Source organism: Epinephelus lanceolatus, chromosome 14 (assembly GCF_041903045.1).
Source record: "Epinephelus lanceolatus isolate andai-2023 chromosome 14, ASM4190304v1, whole genome shotgun sequence".
Taxonomy (NCBI): domain Eukaryota; kingdom Metazoa; phylum Chordata; class Actinopteri; order Perciformes; family Serranidae; genus Epinephelus; species Epinephelus lanceolatus.
In genome coordinates, this window is record NC_135747.1 from 37,660,515 (window position 1) to 37,685,769 (window position 25,255).

Below are 25,255 nucleotides of genomic sequence, written 5' to 3' on the forward strand. Positions count from 1 at the left end.
GTAACATTTTTACAGGCTAACATGCTTGTTTGTAAAGGTTAACATGCATACACATGATGTTCGTACAAGTTAACATGTGTACACATAATGTTCCTACAGGTTAACATGCATACACTTAATGTTCACACAGGTTAACACGCGTACACATAATGTTCGTAAAGGTTAACATGCATACAAATGATGTTCGTAAAGGTTAACATGCGTACACATAATGTTCGCACAGGTTAACACGCATACACATAATGTTCGTAAAGGTTAACATGCGTACACATAATGTTCGTAAAGGTTAACATGTGTACACATAATGTTCGTAAAGGTTAACACGCATACACATAATGTTCGTAAAGGTTAACATGCGTACACATAATGTTCGTAAAGGTTAACATGTGTACACATAATGTTCGTAAAGGTTAACATTCATACACATAATGTTAGTAAAGGTTAACATTCATACACATAATGTTCGTACAGGTTAACATGTGTACACATAATGTTCATACAGGTTAACGTGCATACACATAATGTTCGTACAGGTTAACATGCATACACATAATGTTCATACAGGTTAACATGCGTACACATAATGTTCATACAGGTTAACATGCATACACATAATGTTCACACAGGTTAACATGCGTACACATAATGTTCGTAAAGGTTAACATGCGTACAAATGATGTTCGTAAAGGTTAACATGCGTACACATAATGTTCGCACAGGTTAACACGCATACACATAATGTTCGTAAAGGTTAAAATGCGTACACATAATGTTCGTAAAGGTTAACATGTGTACACATAATGTTAGTAAAGGTTAACATTCATACACATAATGTTCGTAAAGGTTAACATGCGTACACATAATGTTCGCACAGGTTAACATGCATACACATAATGTTCGTAGAGGTTAACATGTGTACACATGTTCATACAGGTTAACATGCATACACATAATGTTCGTACAGGTTAACGTGCATACACATAATGTTCATACAGGTTAACATGCATACACATAATGTTCGTACAGGTTAACATGCGTACACATAATGTTCGCACAGGTTAACACGCGTACACATAATGTTCGTAAAGGTTAACATGCGTACACATAATGTTCGTAAAGGTTAACATGTGTACACATAATGTTCGTAAAGGTTAACATTCATACACATAATGTTCGTAAAGGTTAACATGCGTACACATAATGTTCGCACAGGTTAACATGCATACACATAATGTTCGTAGAGGTTAACATGTGTACACATAATGTTTGTACAGGTTAACATGCATACACATAATGTTCGTACAGGTTAACATGCGTACACATAATGTTCGCACAGGTTAACACGCGTACACATAATGTTCGTAAAGGTTAACATGCGTACACATAATGTTCGTACAGGTTAACGTGCATACACATAATGTTCGTAAAGGTTAACATGCGTACACATAATGTTCGTACAGGTTAACATGTGTACACATAATGTTCGTAAAGGTTAATATGCCTATACATAATGTTCGTACAGGTTAACATGCGTACACATAATTTTCGTAAAGATTAACATGCGTACACATAATGTTCGTAAAGGTTAACATTCATACATGTAACATGTAAAAGTTAACGTTTGTGCATGTAGCATTTGTACAGGTTAACATTTGTGATATGTGACACTCAAACAGGTAATGCTAATGCATTCTTACAGGCTAATACTTGTACACAACAGTTGTAGTTTTACACTCATACACACAACAGTTGTGCAGTTTCAAACTTGAACACAACAGTATTGCACTTCTACACACAACAACGTTTGTACAGTTTTACACTTGTACACACATCAGTCGTTCAGTCAAACACTTGCACAGATGTTGCTGTCACTGATTAATCTCTTTCTAATGTCTGAATAATAAATATCAAATTTTGTTCAGAACACTCAGATTTAAATAGATCTTATATTGTATTCAGATGATTTTTGACCCTGGAGTTTAATCAGTGAAGTGATGATGAGGAGTGTGAGGAAGATTTCACTGCAGTGACTCTGTGGTTTTAAAGCTGCTGAGTCAAATGTGATCATATCAGTGACTAAAGGTCAAAGACAGCCTGACTGTGATCTTTGATACTGAGAGAGGCTGCAGGTTGTTTCACTTTGACTGATTCTTACATTGTGTTTTTAAAAGGGCATCATACACAAACAGGATTCACTGTTTTACTGAGCTGCCCTTTGATTTCCTCCTCCTCCACTTTAAACTCTTCACTCCTCTATTACAATATTTATTCATTAATTATTATTGTCACACCTTAAAAGTCTTACTTTTTTAATTTATCAGAAACTATTTCTAAATTTTTATTTTCCATTTAGTAAGAAATCAGAAATTTCTGCAGCAGCAGAATCTCATAACGTCCAAAGTGTTCCTGCAGTATTAGAATCTGATTCTTTACTTACAGTCAGTTATTTGATGAAGTGAGCTGTGACATCGAGACATGTTTTCATGAAATAGATTCATGGCTCCTCTGGTTTCAGTTTGACGAGCAAACTTCACCACTGGACTGTAGGAGTTCTGTTAGTTTATGACGTCTGTGTGAGGAGGTGTTTCCTTCTCGTTTGTTTGAGCTTCAGTTCAGTTTCAACAGTTAGTGTGTTTAAATCAGATGATTCCTCTGTTAGTCCACGTGGATTTGTTCACTGAGTCCTGCAGGTCTGAACACAGGAAGTCCTCTCACTCTATTCTTGGCAGTGAGCAGAATAAAAATAGAGGAGGCTCATCTGGTTTGAGTCAGAGCAATTCCTGTTCCACTTCTCTACCACAGGCCCGAAAAAAGACTCGAGCAGGTTCAGGAAATGAGTCTAATCCAGGTCTCAGAGGCTCGCAGTGATCAGCAACGGCTCGTGGACAAACCACATCAAAGCTCCCGGGTTTACAAAGAAAAAGTGATGAAGAGGGGGGCAGAGGTTTGAAGTGGAGGACAGGGGGAGGACGAGGGAGGACGGGGTCACTCAGAGAGATCCAGAGCTTCAAAGACTCTAGATTATGTAGTTAATGATACATCATCATCATCATCATCATCAGAGGACTGCAGGATCACCCACAGGGGAAGACCTGGTCCTGGTGCTCCACACCATCATCATCAGCCGAGGACGATCTTCATCTCCAGACTCGTCTGTGTCGACTCCAGAGATTGTTCTTATTATGTCTCAGTGACTGCCGTGACCAGAGGTGTTGTGTTTTCAGGGTGTCCATCTGTCTGTCTCGTCCACATGAGGAGGATATCTCACGAACACTTTGAGGGAAGTTCTTTAAATTGGCACAAACGTCCACTTGGACTCAATGATGAACTAATTAGAATTTGGTGGTAGAAGGTCAAGAGTCAAGGTCAGTGTGACCACTTCTGTCTCATTCTTCTGAACGGGGTATCTCAAGAACACCTTGAGGGAATGTTTTTTTTAATTGGGCACAAACGTCCACTTTAAGTTAAGGATGAACTAATGAGATTTTGGTGGTCAAAGGTCTAGGTCACTGTGACCTTGCATCTGTGTCATTCTGGTGAACTTGAAATCTAAAGAACACCCAAAGGCAATTTCTTTAAATTTGGCACAAATGTCCACTTGGACTTAACGATGAACTGATAAGAATTCTCTGGTCAAAGGTCACTGGGACCTCACAAAACATGCTTTTGATCATAACTCAATAATTGATTTGCTAATTATGACAAAATTTCACACATATGTCTAATGGGATAAAATGTTGAAGTTATTACATTTTATATTCACAAGGTCAAAGGTCAACTTCATTGTGACATCATAATGTTTTCTGGCCTTGACTCAACGTTATACCTGGCCTCAACCTCCGTTCTCTCCCCAGGTCGCTCTGGTGAATGGGAAACTCAGTTTTGAGCTGCAGAACCTCTTTTAGCATCGTTAGCTATGTTATCACTATTACCTCTGTTAGCAGTGTCAGAATCGCCAGTGGTGCAAACATAGTTAATGATGCTAAATGGGGTTTGAACTGCAATGACCTTGGGGGAGACTGGAGGGTGGGCATCATGTTTCCACAGCAACGCCACCACGAGTTGGAACAGTGCAGAATAAGTGGCACTGTTAGCTAGCTCCTACCTGACGCAGGTGGCGCACAGTGCAGAGCACTAATGTTTGCTAACTGTTGGAGATCGGAGGGTGGGTAGAGGACGCCATTTTTCTGCATATTAACATAGTTAGCCAGCTGTCAGTAAGCTGTCAGTAAGGCCAAAACAAAAGGGAAGAAAAGACAAATTGTTAAGATGTCATCACTTCTAAATGGAAAGAGCCTTAAAATGTGGTGCTGAAGCTCACTGAGGCAATGCAGCGGACTGAAAGCAAAACGCCTCTTTGATTTCACCTCATTTTGTGTGTTTTTTTTTTTTTAATGATTCTTCTAAAAATTAACGTTATCAAAAGCAAAGTGAACCCAAACTGACATCCCTGAATTGAATATGTTGGCACTGAGCTGTCTGTCTGGACCTTCATGTTGACTCCAGATGTGGTTCTCAGCAGGTTTCTAGTTACTCTACACATAATTTTCCTTCCATTAACATCATGTTTCTGTCTTTCTCCTCAGAGTTCTGTTCAGCAGCTCAGTCCTGAACCTGTGTGAGCTGGTAGCTCTCAGACCAGATTTGTCCCGTCTGAAGAAGGTTCTGTACTTCCACGAGAACCAGCTGGTTTATCCAGTCCGCAAAGACCAGGAGAGAGACTTCCAGTATGGATACAACCAGATCCTCTCATGGTAAACACCCCAGACACATAGGAACATCATTGATAAAACCAGGTCCCAGAACCCATAATTTATTGGTTAACAATAATAAGCCTCTGGGGACAAGGACCAACATTTCAGAAGATCTGGTGTAGCCGAACAGATATATCTAAGACTACCTTTTCCATGCACCGCTCATCTCAGCCAAGCTCTATAAACAGATATTTTCATTTTCATTCATTTATATAAAGCCATTTCAGTAAAATGCTAATTGGTTGTCAGACGATAGTTGATGGGTTCTGAACTTGCATTTCGCCCAATGTGTTCTGCCTTTCCATGCGGACTCTTTACCTGCCCCTCAAACCTGATTGGTCAGTATTATGCAGGATTTATACTTCTGCGTCGAATCGATGCCATAGCTATGGTGTAGACTCTGCGTCGACATAGAGTATATGACAAACCCTGCGCTGTAGCCACCTCCCCAGAAATATAACCACACATTGTGGCGACGCAGACCTCCTGTCTATTTCTGTAAGCTGAAACCATTTCCCTCAGTGGAAACAAAGCTTTTATTTACTTGAATTTGAATAAATTGTAAAGACAATAAAAATATAGTATTTTAAGTCTTGTGTGTGATTTATCCTGGCTTCATATGAGCAGAGGAAATCTCCACTTGTTGCTAGGCTAATTTATACAATATAAGATGCCATAGGCTTGTGCTAATAACGTTAAAACGTTATATTTGTTTGGAAGATATGTTCAGTATAAGACGGTTGTTTTGTCAGTGAACCTTGTGAGCTGTAATGGAGCCGAATTTTGTAACATTACTTTCTGTTGTCCCTGCTGTCATATGAGTAGAGGAAAAGTTAGCTAGCTGCTAGGCTAATTTATACAATGTAAAATGCCATAGACCTGTGCTAATAACATTAGCATGTTGTATTTGTGGTGAAAATGTGTCCAGATAAAGACAAGTGTTTGTCTGTGAATGCTACGAGTTAAAGTGAAGCTGATTTGTGTACTTGTGTTTGAAATTGTCTCTATTAAGCCATGTTTAATGTGTGTTTAATCTGCGTTTAATCAGTGTGTTGAATCAAATAAAGTTTACAGCACTTCACAGAAACCCCACCACCAGCTAGTGTTTTAGAGGTGTAACCTCAGAGTGACACAAACACACCACTGCACAAGTATAAATAATCACAAGGTAGGGTCTGCATAGAGCTGATACACAAGTATAAATCCCACCTTACTCAGCCTACAAACAGAAACCACAACACTTCCAACACCAAAATCTTGTCCCGCCACCTACAGATTTTTCATTCATATGCAGATAATTTTTTTATAGAGATAAGCTCCTGACAACCACCAGAGTCTATAGAGTTAAAGTTTGGTGTGTATTCATCATAAGTGCTTTAATAATACATAAGTGCCTCATCAATCTTTAAATAACCAGCTATAAAATGTCTCTAAACCTGAGCACTGTTTGTTTGTTCTTCTCAGCTGTAACAGTTTGTCCTAACGAGCTTGTCAGGCTGCACGTGATTGGTTAACGAGCTGCTCTGACATGATTGGTTAATTAGGCAGCGTGACATGAGGCTGTGTGTAATTGAAGTGGGTCTAGTTGTCATTAATCAGCCATCTCACAGTAACAAGCAGAAGAGTGATGGTTGTTGATCTGCAGGGCAGCATGTCAATAAGTCAGAGTCGTCTAATGTCCTTACTGCAGCATTAAATAACAGCTGATCATTAAGAGACTCTGATTGGATCGAAGCCACATGACTTCACTCATTTCAATTAGAATAAAACATACATCAACCTCCTCTGCAGCTCAGTGCGTCACTGTTGTATATATCAAAATAACATTAAATAAAACCTGCAGTCTGAAGGATACAGTTCAGCTTATTAGAGCTGTAACAGAATCATACAGGCTGATACATCAGCTGATATCAGCTTCTCACAGATATTAATCAGCTGATCCATGAATATTAAAAATATCTCACAAGGTTGGAGCTCATTTAGTTAGTTAGTTTGTCCACCAGAGAATTTTTACATTGTGAAATGTTACGCTCAGTTTGTGTCTGGGTTACACTTCTTTAATAAAACAGATTTTAGAGATCAAGAATGTTGACAGAAATGATAAAGTCATTATTAAAATTGTTTCATATAACTTTTTGGCAATCTACTAATCATTGCAGCTCTACTACAAATAGGTCTTTTCAATAAATCAACTTGAACATTTGGCTAACTGTATTGTACCGTTAGCCAACTTGTTTTACTGTTAGCTAGCTTGTTGGACCATCAGTTAACTTTTTGTACTGTTAACTAACTTGTAACATTACTGTCAGTTAACTTGTTGTTACCTCAGGTAACCTTTTGTACCATTAGCTAACTTGCTGTACTGTAAGTTAAGTTGTTGTGACAATTGTTAACTTATTGCATTATTAGTTAACTTGTTGTTACATTAGCTAACATTCTATACTGTCAGTTAACTTGTTGTAACTTTAGCTAACCTGTACCATTAGTGAACTTGTTGCACCTTTAGCTAACTTGTCACACCTGTAGCTAAGTTGTTGTACTGTTAGTTTACTTATTGTACTGTTAGTTAACTTGTTGTACCATTGGCTTACTTGTCACATAAGTTAAATTGTCATACTGTTGGCAAACTTGTTACATTAACGGTAGCCAACTTTTACCATTAGTTGACTTGTTTTTACGTTAGTTGACTTGTTTTACCGTTAACCAATTTTTGTACTGGTGGCAAACTTGTCATACAGTTAGCTAACTTGTTGTCACATGAATGTTAGCCAACTTTTAACATTAGTTGACTTGTTACGTTTGTTGACTTGTTGTACCGTTAACTAATTTCTTTACATGGTGGCAAACATAGCTTACTTAGCTAACTTGTCACACCTGTAGCTAAGTTGTTGTACTGTTAGTTTACTTATTGTACTGTTAGTTAACTTGTTGTACCATTGGCTTACTTGTCACATAAGTTAAATTGTCATACTGTTGGCAAACTTGTGACATTAACGGTAGCCAACTTTTAACATTAGTTGACTTGTTGTTACGTTAGTTGACTTGTTTTACTGTTAACCAATTTTTGTACTGGTGGCAAACTTGTCATACAGTTAGCTAACTTGTTGTCACATGAACGTTAGCCAACTTTTAACATTAGTTGACTTGTTACGTTTGTTGACTTGTTGTACCGTTAACTAATTTCTTTACATGGTGGCAAACATAGCTTTACTTAGCTAACTTGTTGTAACATTAGCCAACTTCTCCTACAGTTAGTGACATACCGGTAGATAACTTGTTGTGACATTGGTTAACTTGTAACATTAGTTAAATGGCGTAACATGAGATAACTTGTTACATAAGTTCACTTTTTGTCCTGTTAGCTAACTTGTTGTTGCAATAATTAACTTGTAACATTAGTGGATTCATTGGTATTTTAGTTGACCTTTGTACTTATAACTAATTTCTGTACCATTAGCTAACTTAACCCACCTTTAGCTAACTTGTTGCAGCTTTAGTTAATTTGATGTACCGGTAGCAAACTTGTTGAAACATCATTACAGTTGTAGCATTAGTTAACTTGTCGTAATGTCAGCAAACTTGTTGTAACATTGGTTAACTAGTCGTAATTTTAGCAAACTTGTTGTAACATTGGTTAACTAGTCATAATTTTAGCAAACTTGTTGTAACATTGGTTAATTTTTTGTAACTTTAGTTAATGTTTTGTACTGTTAATGAACTTGTTGTATTGTTAGTTAACTTATTGCACTGTTACCTAATTCACAGGGTCCGAAATTAACATCTGCCAAGTTATGGCACTAATTATTTAGAAATAAATAAACTGCAAACACAATCAAACTATTCATACCAGGCTTTTAATTACAAATGTATACGTTACACTTGAAGGCATTTATTTTGGCCTGTAAAAAATATCCTTGGCTGGTGAGTCAAAAAGTTAATGTAGGACACTGCTGACGTCTTTTTTACTGTTAGCTGATCAGATGTTTTATCTCCTGTGTGTGGACAGCCTGGTGTCGGACGTGGTGGTGTTTAACTCCGTCTTCAACATGGACTCCTTCCTGTCCTCCATCTCATCCTTCATGAAGAAGATCCCAGACCACAGACCCAAAGACCTGGACCTGCTCATCCGGCCCAAGTGTGTGGTTCTGCACTACCCGGTCCAGTTCCCTGATGTCTGCAGGTCAGTGTCATCGCATCATGTCCGTCTGTCTGTAAACCTTGACACTTTGACATAATCAAACCAAGGTGAACACACTGTAACACTGCAACAGATATTATTAAATGTTTCACTGATGCTGACACAGTGTCAGTCAGTGACAAGCTAACACAAAACAAAATCAAATAAAATATGCAAACTACACTCATCATTCTTATGCGTCTGCTAGTCGCTGATTTTGGTGCAGAGACTCTGCTGATGTTAGCCATCTTGATGCTCACTGTCTTCCACCTGTCAATCACTGTCGTTAAACAGATGTTTGAGATATTGATCCGTTCTGGCTCTAAATCTAAAGACTGTGGATTATTACTAGTGTCTGTGTGCTTCAGATCAGCAGGTCTGAGATCAGCTCACACAGTCTGTTCTCTGTTACAGTTTAAATGAACAACAGCTGTTTGCACACATCAAAGTGACAAAGTCAGTCTAACAGTGTTCACTGGTTATGCTGGGAGCCCACCATCACAGTGCTGGTGGGGTTTTGTTGTACTATTCAGTTCAGTAAAAAATGAGTTTTTCTCTCAGAGGAGATGAAAGCAGTCACATGATGGTGGTGTGTTATATTTAAACTTTATTGTCTTTACAGCTGACAGTCTGTGTTACATGAAGTCTGAGAGCTTGACATGTTCCAGTTTTCAGTTTAAAATCAATTAAATTAATAATAAATTTTATTTTTGTTTTATTTATGATATTCAGAGCTTAAACACACAATGTTTAACACGGTGCTTTAACTTTATGTCTTACATTAAACATATTGGAGTTTTAACATGTAGATTTAGCATGTTTCTGCCCAGAAAGCTAACATTAGCATGCTGGTGTTTCAATATGTTGCCTTTCTCGCCTGCTTATTAGCATGTTAATGTACTGGCAGTTTATTAAAAACATTTACTCTAAAATTTAAGCATAATACCTTTTTGATAATAAGCTAACATTAGCATATTAATGGTGTATATGATGTTTACCTTTTGTAACATTTGGTGTGCTAGCTTGTTACTATGTTCACTATCTTAGCTTAGTGTGTTAGCATAGTGACAGTGTATGTGATGTATACTTTAATCGTTTGAATACTTGTGTTAGTTTGTTAACCATGTTCGCCATCATTGGTGTTAGCATACTAACATTAGCATGTTAATGTACTGTCAGTTAATTAAAAACATTTAATATAATATTTAACATAATACCTTTTTGATAATGCTTATTAGCTAACATTAGCATAGTAATAGTGTATGTGATGTTTACCATATTTTTTTAACATTTGTTGTGTTAGCTTTTTACCATGTTCACCATTTAAGCTTAACATGTTAGCCTCCTAACATTAGCATGTTAATCTACTGGCAGTTAATAACATTTACTGTAAGATTTAGCACAACACCTATTCAAAATGCCAGTAAGTTAACGTTAAGGTAATAGTGGATGTGATGTTTAGTCTAAAGGCCTTATTTGGAATATTTAACGGGAATATGCTGTTTTCATGACCCGCATCACATTCAGTATATTGTGATATTCAAAATAATAGTTGAATATTAGTGCACCTGTAACTGCAGCCACTGTTACTGCAGCTCTAAACAAGATAGATGAAAAAAGAAGAGTTTTCAGATTTCAGTTTAAAGAGATTTTATTCCATGTATTTGCTGTTAATGTTAGGAACATGTCTGTATATGATGTTTAATCTCTGTGTATTAGTACTTCCCCTCTCTCTGTATATGTACAGTATATATATATGGTGTGTTGTGTGGTGGTATCGGTGGCAGTGAGCTGCAGGATGACTCGGCCTCTCCCCTCCAGTGTTTCTCAGCTCATTTTCACATGCTAATGTGTTTGATCCAAAGCAAACTCACAGAGTGTAAGTAAGTGATGATATGCATGGCCGACAATCCCTCCACACGCCCGCGGTCCTTCTACTAAACACTGCTCCGTCCGGCTCTTTGAAAATATAAAACGCTCACAGAAACAAATGCGGGGGAGGGGGAGGTGGGGGAGGAGGTATTAATGCGTTCACATGGAGGAGGATTCATGCTGAAGAAACCGCACTGGCCCAGAGGGAAACACCAAACCTAAACAAGTGTCTTCTTCTTTCAGTTCCCTTCTGAACGCAGCAGTTACAGTTAATAATCTGTCAAATATAAACTGGTTATTCCTGCTTGGTTTTGATACAAAACTGAAACTAGTGATTGTTGTCAGTATGGATTAATGTGCTGGTTAAATTCTGCATCAGAACCAGTCTGAAGAAAAGGACAAATACTGAGTCCAGCCTGCAAACTGCAGCTGATTAACCTTATTTCTAGAAAATGTCAGTAAATAAAACTTAAATATCGTCATAACTAAAGTGACGTCTTCAAATCTTATTTTGTTTGACCAACAGTCCAACACTCAAAGATATAAAATGTATTGTGATATAAAACTGCAACTCTGAGACATCAGATACCCTGACACCAGTATGGAAGTAAATAAATAAGATAGTAGTAGTAATAATAATAATAATAATAATAATAAGAGACATAAGTGTTTGAATTTTACAGCCACTGAAAATTTGATATTGAAATTTAAACACCACTGAAATTATAACATTGAAATATTGAATAATGTTAATTGATTTTTTTTGTTATAAATTCACTCCTTTGTTACCTATATATTATTTTTAAGCAAAGTTTCACCTATATACATTAATTTAGATTCAGCTTCTTTCATTTCTTATACTTCAGCTGCTTTCAACATGTCAACCAAAAACTTTAATCTGACATTTAAAAAAATACACATACAAAAATGATCATTGTAACATTTTATATTTGAAGACTTTTCCAGTGTTTGCAGCTGTGATTTTCAGACTCCAGTTTTCCTCAGATAACCTCGTCCTCTCCTCGTCCTTTCTCGTAATTTCAGTCTTGATGATTTAAAATGCTCCTCAGAGTCAAATCCAAGTTTGCTCTGCAGATCAGTTCGTCCTGTGTCGTCACACTGAGGCAGATTCATGAAGACGCTGGTCTAAAAGAAGAAAACAAAAGAAAAGCGGGTCCTTTGTGGAGGGAGTCTGGTGTGTGTGTGAATGCACTGAGGGCTCTTTGGCCTCGTCTTTGGCCTCTTTGTGGTCGGTGTGTTTGTGGTTTCCATCTATCAATCGGCCTTTGAGTGGTGGACTTTTGTAATTTAATAGTGATTGACCTGAGCCAGCAGAGACCTGCGGCGGGACACAAAGACATCACATCCATCACGGCCGACTCTGTGAGTCGAACCAGATCAATGTGGACACCACGTGATCAGCAGGTGTCTGATTGTTTTCTCCTTCTGTGCTGCGAGCGGCCTGGTGTCGCTCTTTGTGCAGCTGTCGAGGTTCTGCTGGTCGTCAGGTGCCGCAGAGTCAATCTGATTCATCCTGGTCAGAGGTTTGTTTCTGCAGTCGCCCTGAAACTGATCTGATTCAAACCACTTTGATAATGATGGATGGATCTCTTTATGGGTCCTGGGTACTGAGAGCTGGTCTGGGACCTGAGGGTGTCCTGGTCCAGGTACAGACCTCTTTTATTTCAGCAAGTCGTGTCTCTATAAACAAGTTATAATTGGGACTAGTTTTCTCGAGTCTCTTTCGGATCCGTTCTTCTAATCATGGGTCTGTGTAGGACCAGGTCCTGGCTCCCTTTTGGTCTCATTTTCCTCAGGTTTCTGTCAGATCAGGTCTGACTGTCCTCACGTCTGTTTCAGGTCCAACATTTTTTTTGTTTTTACAGCCTTAGAGGTCTCGTTCCATGTGGTTCCTGGTGACTTAGAGCTGGATCTGAGGTATATTCGGTCTCAGTGGGTCCAGTTAGCAGCAGGTCTCTGATCTGTACATTAGACTCTGAAACATAAAGAATGACTCATTGTTGGAATAAGTTTCTTTGGGTCAGATTTTATGGTCCTCATTAATTCAGATCAGGTCTGCAGGGTTTTTACTGGCTCTAAATAAGGCAGAGGTGGCACCATCCACCATACAGAGACAAAACAACAGTTTTTTGCTAGTGACCCATTGTTAGCTGTAGCATGTTTATTGCATAAATTACCTTAGTGGCTAGTGGACTTATTTTCCTCTTCTTAAGCTTAACAAATTACCTGTGGCGGTATTATTTTTCTTACTCACTGTTGAAATCTTGTGTGCATTAAGAGCCCTTCGAAGCCTTTAATCACAATCTTCAACGACCATGTTGGATTTTAAATGCCGCTGAAGTACGAGACACTTTGTGCCGTGTGGTATGAACGTGAACTTGACAGCAACTCAGTCAAAAGTTAACCACTAAAATAAAAACATAGCCTCTGAAATGTGGGGCACATTGAACCTTGCAGATTATCTGACAGAAATTATAGCAATTCACTTTAAAGTTAATAAAACAACAAACAATAAAACATCTCAAAAAGATCAATTGCTGCTGAATTCATTTTCTAGATCAAAGTACTACCAAACTGCACTGGTTTTGTGAGAGGACATCGCTCCAATTTCCCGACGTACTGTTTTAAAACTCCAGTCTACCCGAGCGTTACCGCGGGGAGGGGGACTGCTGTCTGACGGCTCTGTAGCACCCACTAGTGGCGGGCTGCTGCATGACAGTTAGGTTGCCTTGTACATGAATAAAACACTAATAGGTTTAATTGACTAATATTTCTTGTGCCCATTAGCGAGGGGGCAGACATTTGATCGTTTATACGTCTAATCTTGCGCATCCCTAAACGTTACGTCGTGTTTTATCTCATAACAGCATTGTTTACATACGGGATGTTCTCTGTCTATTGACCCTTTTTTTTTTTCCAAAATCCAAAATATTTCCACTCTGCTGATTTATTCCTGAGTAAATTACGTTATCTTCATGGTCTTTCTCTCGGCTGTTTGCAGTCTGCCTGACGCTGTCGGACGGTGACACAGACTTTCAGAATAAAGTGAAACCTAAAGATGATCATATGGATTGATGCTTTCACTTTGCATCGATGATACTGGATCGTTGATCACTGAAGCGATCCAGATGGATGGATCGTTACACCCCTAATGTAAACATGTTTATTTCTACAGTTTCTACGGCCTCTAGTGGGCATTAGAGGAACTGCAGTTTTATTGATTTTAAACTACATGTCACTTGTAAACTGTGGTGGCTCTGTAGTGTCAGACAGAACAGCCAGTAACGAAGGAACTCTTAAATTTAGTGAACATAACGTCCCTGGATAAAATAATGTTATCGGGTTTCTGTAGGAACGTGTAGTTTGGCAGAATCATAGTTTGTTGTTTTGGGTCTATTCATAGAATAATATGGTCTATAATACATAATATATGAACATGTGACCCAGTAAATAAAACCATAGATTACCAGTTTACCCTGATATATGTGTGTGTGATTAAAGTGGAATAATAATTAATATTTCATTGTAAATGTATTTATACTCTGTGTGAGTGTGATGTAACAGAACGTGATCAGCCTCTGTGGATTTTATGTTTCTGATTTGTTAACTATCAAAGTGAAAATGTAGGTATGGTGACATCACTGGTCTGTGGTGCTACAGAGCAATGCAGAGGAATTGATCAGTGATCAGCTGATTGATTGAGACTGATAGAAGAGGAAGAGTCAGCTTTATAATCCTGATGTTTGTTTGAGTGTGTGTCTCTGGACTCGTCTCTGGACAGTTTCCCTCCTGAAAACACTTCATGATGATGTCACAGCTGAACAGCAGCCAGAGACTGTGTGTGTGTGTGTGTGTGTGTGTGTGTGTGTGTGTGTGTGTGTGTGTGTGTGGCATTAAGGACAAATCACAGGCGCTGGTTTGATCCTGAATTCGCTCCTCTTCATCACAGTTACTTCAAACACACATATGGAGCCAATTGTGGTCGATTCTGGCGCAGCAGCCACCGACAAACACCCCCCACAACCCCACCGCCCCTCCACCCTCCACATACAGTACGTTGAGCTCCACCTCCAGTACAGTACAGTGGTGCAGTGAAGGTGGAGTCAGACAGGAGGAAGGTGGTCGCCAGCTGTTTCCATCCCTTCAGATAAAACCTGTGATTAGGGGAACTTATTGTCTCATGACTTTACAGTACAGGCCAAAAGTTTGGACACACCTTCTCATTCAATGCGTTTTCTTTATTTTCATGACTATTTACATTGTAGATTCTCACTGAAGGCATCAAAACTATGAATGAACACATGTGGAGTTATGTACTTAACAAAAAAAGGTGAAATAACTGAAAACATGTTTTATATTCTAGTTTCTTCAAAATAGCCACCCTTTGCTCTGATTACTGCTTTGCACACTCTTGGCATTCTCTCCATGAGCTTCAAGAGGTAGTCACCTGAAATGGTTTTCCAACAGTCTTGAAGGAGTTCCCAGAGGTGTTTAGCACTTGTTGGCCCCTTTGCCTTCACTCTGCGGTCCAGCTCACCCCAAACCATCTCGATTGGGTTCAGGTCCGGTGACTGTGGAGGCCAGGTCATCTGCCGCAGCACTCCATCACTCTCCTTCTTGGTCAAATAGCCCTTACACAGCCTGGAGGTGTGTTTGGGGTCATTGTCCTGTTGAAAAATAAATGATCGTCCAACTAAACGCAAACCGGATGGGATGGCATGTCGCTGCAGGATGCTGTGGTAGCCATGCTGGTTCAGTGTGCCTTTTGAATAAATCCCCAACAGTGTCACCAGCAAAACACCCCCACACCATCACACCTCCTCCTCCATGCTTCACAGTGGGAACCAGGCATGTGGAATCCATCCGTTCACCTTTTCTGCGTCTCACAAAGACACGGCGGTTGGAACCAAAGATCTCAAATTTGGACTCATCAGACCAAAGCACAGATTTCCACTGGTCTAATGTTCATTCCTTGTGTTTCTTGGCCCAAACAAATCTCTTCTGCTTGTTGCCTCTCCTTAGCAGTGGTTTCCTAGCAGCTATTTGACCATGAAGGCCTGATTGGCACAGTCTCCTCTTCACAGTTGTTCTAGAGATGGGTCTGCTGCTAGAACTCTGTGTGGCATTCATCTGGTCTCTGATCTGAGCTGCTGTTAACTTGCGATTTCTGAGGCTGGTGACTCGGATGAACTTATCCTCAGAAGCAGAGGTGACTCTTGGTCTTCCTTTCCTGGGTCGGTCCTCATGTGTGCCAGTTTGGTTGTAGCGCTTGATGGTTTTTGCGACTCCACTTGGGGACACATTTAAAGTTTTTGCAATTTTCCGGACTGACTGACCTTCATTTCTTAAAGTAATGATGGCCACTCGTTTTTCTTTAGTTAGCTGATTGGTTCTTGCCATAATATGAATTTTAACAGTTGTCCAATAGGGCTGTCGGCTGTGTATTAACCTGACTTCTGCACAACACAACTGATGGTCCCAACCCCATTGATAAAGCAAGAAATTCCACTAATTAACCCTGATAAGGCACACCTGTGAAGTGGAAACCATTTCAGGTGACTACCTCTTGAAGCTCATGGAGAGAATGCCAAGAGTGTGCAAAGCAGTAATCAGAGCAAAGGGTGGCTATTTTGAAGAAACTAGAATATAAAACATGTTTTCAGTTATTTCACCTTTTTTTGTTAAGTACATAACTCCACATGTGTTCATTCATAGTTTTGATGCCTTCAGTGAGAATCTACAATGTAAATAGTCATGAAAATAAAGAAAACGCATTGAATGAGAAGGTGTGTCCAAACTTTTGGCCTGTACTGTACATCATCATCATCAGGTAGATACAGGAAGTCTCAGTTAACAATGTTACTGATACTAGTCTTTCTCTAGTCGACTAATGGCCCTAAATGATGACTGTTGGTGGACTAGGAAAATTCTCAGTCAGGGGCATCCCTAAAAAGAACTACTATTGGTGTTCAGCCACTGACACTATCCACAGACAGTCAGTGTGACCACTTCCTGCTATCACACTGCTACTACTATCACAGTAGTGTCCTCAGGAATCAGGTGGATACTGTTCATTTTTTAATGCTTTAAGAACCTGATATTATATACCTGGTGATTTTTTTATATAATTTACATGTGTCTAAGTGGTTAGTGACACATTTTTCTGTGCTGTAACAAACTCATAAAACATTTCTTATTGTTGTACCCTGTAGATCATCTGTTGTCAGTTTATTAGAATAATGGAATGTTCTCAGAGAGCAGCAGGTTGAGAGCAAATAAACGTTTGCTCCTAATGATCTTGGTAACTGCTGATTGGTCAGATCAGCTGAACCCCGCCCATCATGACCAGCAGGTTACAGTGGGTGTGATCATGAAGATGATGATGAGGGGATTGTGGGACTTTGTGTCCCATCTGAACCTGCAGATGAATCCAGCAGGTTTTTACAGATTTACAACAGATGCTTCTTCCTGTGTGGTCTGAAAATAATCCCACCGTCCTGATGTCACAGTTTCCCTCCATATGAGCGTTACATCATCTCGTGTTCACAAAACAACAGCAGGAAGACAGTTTGACTGTCCTCAGGTCACGTGACCATCAGTGGACACACAGTGGACTCTGGCAGCGTTTGGTTTGACTCTAATGTGGATGTTAATGTGCTGTAATGACCTGCTGGGACACCGTTCATCTCCCCATCCCCCGCCATCAGTGTGAGGCGGCTGATCGCAGGTCAGCTCCAGGCCTCAGGGCTCAGAGCCGCATAACTCTGAACTCTCTACTGGAACTACTTTTCCTCTATGACATTAAAAAAACATCAAAACGTTCTCACGGTCTTGGAAAACCTGCAAGAGTCATGAACGTTAGTTGTTGCAGTAATTCTCCTCGGATGATCTTTACGTAATGGAACGTTACCACATTTTTTAATCTGAAGCTGTTGACATAATGTAGCTCTGATACGTATTGCTGTGTGACAATGTTTGTTTTGTGTTTTTTGTGCCTGTTCAAGGCAGAAACGTCACGCCATTACGCTGCCTCGCCGTTCTTTATTAATGGTAAGATCTCAGAGTGTGGGACAGAGTTGTCTCACCTTGTAGCCGGCAGCGGAGGTCGTAACACTGCCGAAATGATGTCTGTATAAGGGGACAGTCGGCAGGACGGATCATGGACAGTAAAGGAGTGACATTTTGACGACGTGTTATGTGTGCGATCCACTGCAGGGGATAAAGTAGCTGAAAAAGTACTAGAAAAAGTAGCTGTTAGCAGTTAGCGGCTAACTCAGAGAATGTCCTTAAAGGGACATTTAGCAGGACGAATTATAGACAGGAGGTGAGGGGTTCAGGAGCCTGTTGGACAGTTGTCTTCATGTGTTCACTTTTTAAAAATGTTTCTGTTGTTTGTTTGTTTGTTTTTCAGGCTGCTGCCCAAACACAAACTCCTCCGTAGGCCAGCAGAGCCATCTCATGGTGATGACATCATCATAGTGCAGAATGACCAGCAGCAGCAGACTCAAAGGTGACAACAGTCTTTACTGTAAATACTGTGTACTAATACTACTATAAATACAACAAACTTTATGTATATTTCAGTATTAATGTCATAAAACTTACTTTCACAAAGTAAAATATCTGTTATTAATCTTTTTCTCCTTATTATGGGATGTTAAATTACTGTCTGCAGCATGTTAAAATAATTAATGTTGTAATGACACCTGACAGGAGTGAAGAGCAGCAGCAGGAGGATCCACATGAGTCCAGATCTGATCCCAGAACAGATCAGAGACCAGGTAGTGAAGACCAGGTGAAACCTCTGCACATCGTCTGGCCTCACAGGTGGTGAGTTACAGTCAGTCTGAAGACTCTAAAATACTCTCATTTATTTACCTTAAAAATTAATCTGAAAATAAAGTCACAATTCAGCAGAAAATATGAACATTGTCAATTATCAGGTCATGATATTATCAAAGTTTTAATTTACAGTAAAAAAAAGTCACAATATAAAAATAAAAGTTGTAAAGTTATAAACCATGATATGAAATAATTTTGTAGTTTACAAGAAAATACCATCATTATTTACTAAATTACATTTGTATACTAAAACAGTAATTATATTCTGAACGTTATTTTATAATAAAAAAAAAGGTATTATGAAAGTAAAGCTGGATGTGTGAGCGTGCACCATTAATCTCAGAGTGAAACAGTATAAATGTCACTTCCTGTCACCTCCGTCAGTTTGATAAATCTGACCTCAGCTCTGAAAATGAGATTACTGGATGCCAGCGGTGTGTTTGTGTTGTTCTTCTTCTGTGGTATCAGTAACTGAAGCAGCCGTCCTGTAATCTGCTCTGAACTGAGAAAAACACAGATGGATTATTGCTTTTATTCTGTCAGAAATGAGGATGTTCTGTTAATCTGTGATTGAAGCTCCTCGTCTGGTTTGTGTTTTAATCTGTGTGTGGCCTGGATCCTCAGATTACAGCTCGTCTTATTGCTGCTGGAGGGGGGAGGAGGGGGGAGGTGAACAGCTGTTTCAGGTGAAGATGCTGCAGCACCGGAGCCTGCAGGGTGGGAGGGGGGACGGGGGATCAGAGGACCGATGTCCTGTTGCTCTGAGCCAGAAAACATCAACAACAAACACAACTCTGTTATTTCAGTTATTTTTACATGGAACTCTGACGTTAATCTTTTTAGTACCTGAATATCACATTTCATCACATACTGCATGGACTCTTTACAGCGAAGTATATTTTATTCAGTGTGTACTAAATAAATATAATGTTTGTTATGTCAGTATTTTCACAGTAAAGTGCAGTAAAATGTTCATCATCATGCGTTATTATTACGCGTTACAGTAATAATATTGCTTTTCCCAGTAACAAGGGGTGTAGCGAGTTATTCAAATTTTAGTAATAATATTACAGTTACTTACCCCCCAGAAAGTTCGCTACTGCATTACAATGGAGAACAGCTGATATTCCAATACTGTTGTGAGCAGTGAGCACCACTGTCCACCGGACACGATAGTCAGGTGGTAACCATCTTGCAAATAGGGCGATCACCGGTCTTGTTTCAACGGCGTCTAGGGGGTTGGGCGCTTGTTGAGTGTGACATCCTACGCAGCTGCAATAATCAGTGTCGTGCACCAAGGTGGTTCATATTCGATAATAAACTACATTCACGGAGATAAAATAAAAGCGTGATACCGTCTGTCATCGTAGAGAGCACCGTTTATTTATTTTTCACCTGCGCACATGTGCATAAATCTCAGTCAGTTTCAGTGGTCAGTTTACCTGCTTTGGCCTATAACTTGACTTATGCTGCCATGTAGTGGCCGTGTGGCGACGTTTCCACTGTAATGATTAAAGCAAACTGAAACGTGACTTTGTCAACAACGCTACACTTTCAAAATCGGGTGGAATACCGGTGCGTTTTTTAATATAACAACCACTTAATACACTGCTGCAGTAAAATGTATATATGTGTATATATAAACCGTTTTCAGATTTCATTCATTTCATGCAGATTAGCCATTTTGTGAAACTGAAAATAGAAAATAGGAACACTGGAAAATAAATGACCGAGATTCACACAGGGGCGTCCTGGGAAAGTAATATATTACATAAGTAACTAGTTACTTTTGGCTGGGAATAATAAGTAAAGTAACGATATTACTTTTAAAAAGGGTAATTAGTAATAAGTAATAGATTAAATTTTTTGAGTAACGAGCCCAACACTGTTCATTATACAGATATTTTATTAAAGCTTAGTATTTTCACAGTCAAGTATTCATCTAACAGATATTTTCACAGTAAAGCGTAGTATTTTAACAGTCAATTGTTCATACAGATATTTTCAAAGTAAAGTGTGGTATTTTCACAGTAAAGTGCAGTATTTTAACAGTAAAGTGTTCATCATACAGATATTTTCACAGTAAAGCGTGGTATTTTCACAGTAAAGTGTTTATTGTACAGATATTTTCACAGTAAAGCGTGGTATTTTCACAGTAAAATGCAGTATTTTAAAAGTAAAGTGTTCATGATACAGATATTTTCACAGTAAAGCATGGTATTTTCACAGTAAAGTGTTTATTGTACAGATATTTTCACAGTAAAGCGTGGTATTGTCACAGTTGAGTGTGATATTTTCACAGTAAAGTGTAGTATTTTCACAGTAAAGCGCCCCTCTGTGTGTTAATGAGACTCCAGTTTGTAGGTTTCAGAGTCACATTGTGAGTCTCAGTAAGTAATATTTGAATTTTAAAAAGCTCGTCTTGGGTTTAACATGAAGCAGAATATTTAATGACTCATCTGTAAATGAGACCATCACTGTTTCTTTCTTTAATTAATGAGCTCTCTGCTGAGCATGCTCAGTCCTCCACACTTCAGCTGCTTTCACTCCTCACCCCACCTTATGTGGATTCACCTTTGAGATCAGGTGATGATGGTGATGATGGTGAAGGAGCACAGAGTGGGAGGCTTGATGGTGTTTTTAAGAATAAAATATGAACAAATAAAATAAAATAAACACACATACAAAATGTTTTTTACCCCGGATGAGCTGTGACATTAATCAATTTATTGTTATTACAACAAAGAAAAAATAAATATCCTGAAATCAGAACAGAACATGTGAAGACATCTCCTCTGACTCTGAGAAACAAACATTATTAACATTATTTTACTACAAGGTCAGTCAGTAAAGAAAATAATTTTCATATTAACAGTGAAACAAATTGTCAGTTGCAGCCGAAAAATTTTGATACAAACTTAAATTTTCAGGATTCAAAGTGAAGATAAAATAATTTTCAGTTTATTAGGAACAGCTCCATCCAACACTCTGTGATGAATCCTCCTTTATTAAGTTCTAATCTTCACTAAAGCAAAGAGTTTCAGTTTACAGAGAAATAAAAGACAGAAAAACTGAAAATGATCTGTTTTCAAAGAAGGTTAAAAAATTCTGAATTAATGGGATAGTCGATTATCAGGATAGTTTCAGATTAATTTCTAATCAATGAATCGACTAATCGTCTTTATTGTTTTTAATGTATTTCTCATATTCGTGAGTGTTTTCTGTTTCTGAATGAGATCCTGACACATTAATTATCACTCTTTTCTCCTGTCAGAGGGGTGAGGAGGGAGAGGAGCAGAGGGGAGGTGATGGGAGCTGTGGTGTTATCTTCCAGTCTTTGTCCTCTCCTGTATCAGAGGGAATAGAGGGGTCGCTCCTCACAGAAGGAGTTAAAAAGGTTTTGTGGAAATGAGGGAATTATCTTTGAGTCCGGAGGGAGGCGAGAAGCTGAGAGCTGCAAATGAGAAGAAATAATCTGCTCAGTAATACTTCACCTCAGGAAATCCACCGAGGAGGATCTGCTGCTGCTGCAAACGACTGTTTGACCTTCACACCGTCTCTGCTCACATTATGACATTATATATGTTGTACTGTAATAACAACACTAATGTGGAGACAGCACGGGCTGTATTGTTGGATCAGACCACCAACCAGGCGCCTCGTAAACACAAAGACAAGATAACAAACAGGCAGGGAACATCTGAAGAAAAACGTGAAGAAGAGGAGAAAATAAAACACCAACTTAGATTTCTAATAAAGACAAACATAGTCACCTGTAACTCGTTCTCCTGATTCATCATCATGTCACACATGAATCATGTTTCATCCACATATTCAGTCCAGTTATTCCACCTTTTTGTTTAACGTCAACACAACTCAACACTTCCTGTAGATTCTTCACATTAAAAGCCTGCCAATAATAACAAGGCTGTAATACCTTTAATGTGAAAAATGTGCAGGAAGAATTTAGTTTCACTGATGGCAGTTTAACATCACCTGGAAAATATGGAAATGTTAAAGGACTTAAATCAGGTGTATAAATGTAAATGTGACAAATTTGTTAGCAAAAACAAAATTACTTCAATTATTTAAAATTTATTTATTTTATTAGGTTGCATTAGATGTGTTACTGGGAGCTCTTAAGCATCACCTGGAACTTAAAGAGCCCACATTTTACCAAATTTGTTCTTACTAAAATTTACCAAGTATTTATTTAAAGTTTTACAGAATTCACCCCAATTTTGGTTTAAACCAAATTTGTTCTTTCTAAATTTACCAAGTAATTAATTACAGTTTTAAAAAAAAGTTAAAAAAAAGTTTCAGATTACCCAAAATTTGGTTTAAATCAATTTGTTCTTACTAAAATTTACAGAGTATTTAATCCCAGTTTTACAAAATTCACCCAAAATTCGGTTAAATTCAAATTTGTTTTTATAAAATTCCACTTAGTGTTTTATTAAAGGTTTATAAAAAATACTTAAAAGTTAGTTTAACCCAAATTTGTTCTACTAAAATTTACCAAGTGTTTAATTAAAGTTTTACGAATTTCACCCAAAATTGTTTGGAATTCAAATTTGTTTTTACCTGTCTGTTTGTATGTCATTCTGTCTGTCTGTCTGTCTGCAGGGAACATGATAAGGACCCTGACCTGTTCTTCTCCACTCTGATCAAACTGAAGGAGAGACAAGTCGACTTTCATCTGTCGGTGCTTGGAGAGACTTTCACTGATGTGCCAGGTACAAACACACACACATTTATAACACACAAATTAAACATGCCCATGTCAAAGTAAAAACAAATATATATATATTTACACTGCCACACCGCTACATAAATGGATTTATTGGTCTTAGATACCCCAAAGAATCAGTTATTGTAGAGCGAAGTCATTGATGAATGTTTGCAGCAGCTCACTGAGTCTTGACACATAGAACAAAAGGCAGCTCTGAAGGCTCAAGGGTCCAACCTGGTACTGGCACCATGTTTACACAATCAAAGAAGTTCTAAAGCAGCAATAACTAAATTAACATCTGTTAGATTCAAGTTTGTTTCATACATTTTGTTTGTATGTATTTTAAATTGTGTTTTTTCCTACAGTTTGTCCTTATGTAAATTTTGTTGTCACGTAACATTTGTCTGTACCTAAAAATTGCTCTTACTGAAAACTTGACTCTTACCTAAAATGTGTCCTTATGTATATTGTGTTATTCAGTAACATTTGTTTGTACCGAAAGTATTGCCCAAAATTTATTCTTGCCTAAAATTTGCTCTTACCAAAAAAATTATCAAAAAAATTGTTACCTAAAATATGTTCTTGCCTAAAATTTATTTTACCTAAAATATGTTATAATGTTATATATGTTCTTACCTTCAATTTGTTCTTATCCAAAATATGTTCTTGCCTAAAATTTGTTTGAAGCAAAAAAAAAAAAAAGTTTTGACTAAAATTTTATTTCTTACCAAAAGTTTGATCTTACCTAAAAAAATTGTCCTTGCCTAAAATTTGTTTTTACCTAAAATATGTTCTTACCTAAAGCTTCGTTCTTGCAGACGTTATGAGAATAAACATAATACCATATACAGGTGTGCAGTACAGGTAGATACCCAGTCGTACTGGTAACAGCAGTAAGTTAATGGTCGCCGAAGCCGCAGACTGTTTGGTTCTGAGGTTCTTCATCACATTAATCTGATGAAGTTTGGAGCTGCTCTGACTTTTCTTTAACCTTTAGAGACTTGATGTTTTACTGCAGTCTCAGTTTCTGTGTTATTAGATTCTGCAGAGGTCAGAGGTTGTCAGGACACTTTTTAATTGATAAAACACACCGTGTATCATCAGCTGATGATGCTATAATGACTCTGTGTGTACGAGTGTGTGTGCGTGTGTGTGTTTTAACGTAATGAACACACTCTGATCAAACACACTCTGAGATATTGAGACGTAAAGTTTTACTGCAGCATAAACACACTGACCGTAAATTCAGCTTCATATTCTCTGATTAGCTTTATGAGTGCTGGGAAGGCAATCACATTAGGACAATTTTAATCGACTTTGATTTTGTTAATAGGGTCAGAGTATTGATTATTTTCACCCCTCACCTGTTTTTCTTTCTGCTCCAGTCATAAACGTCCACATTCATAAACGTCTGGCTTTTTTTTAAAAACGTCTCTCGGTCTCATTCTCTCTATTTATTCCTGGTCGGTCCACACAAAACACTTTTTTTATTATTTATTAAACCTCTGAGTTTATGAGTTTATTAGAAAGAAAACCCTCATTACATATATCATCATATTAATAATAATATATAATTCCATTTACATTTAATCTCCTTTGTCTAATTAATATTTTCTTTCCTTTATGGCGTCATTGTCATCTGATATTATGCCTCTTATTTTATTTAATATTAGAAATGAAGTACAACTTATTTACTTGCAGCCTGCACACAAAAACAAATAAGGATGATAATGATAAACAGTTTTAGAGGCTAAAAGAAAAATCTTTAGTTTATGTTGGTGGTAGTTTTATTTCTGTACAAACATGTGATGATGCTCACTAGGGCTGCTCCAGACTAAGAATATTCCTAGTCGACCA

General features: G+C 38.2%; 1 protein-coding gene across 1 annotated transcript in view; it reads left to right on the forward strand.

The window, feature by feature from the left end:
- gtdc1 (glycosyltransferase-like domain containing 1) overlaps window positions 1-25,255 on the forward strand; it is a 52,257-nt gene that overhangs the window by 18,513 nt on the left and 8,489 nt on the right. The window contains exons 3-7 of the mRNA XM_033614028.2: window positions 4,587-4,754; window positions 8,761-8,934; window positions 18,236-18,334; window positions 18,538-18,654; window positions 23,293-23,402. Coding sequence (XP_033469919.1) covers window positions 4,587-4,754; window positions 8,761-8,934; window positions 18,236-18,334; window positions 18,538-18,654; window positions 23,293-23,402 — 668 coding nt within the window. The remainder of the gene's footprint in view (window positions 1-4,586; window positions 4,755-8,760; window positions 8,935-18,235; window positions 18,335-18,537; window positions 18,655-23,292; window positions 23,403-25,255) is intronic.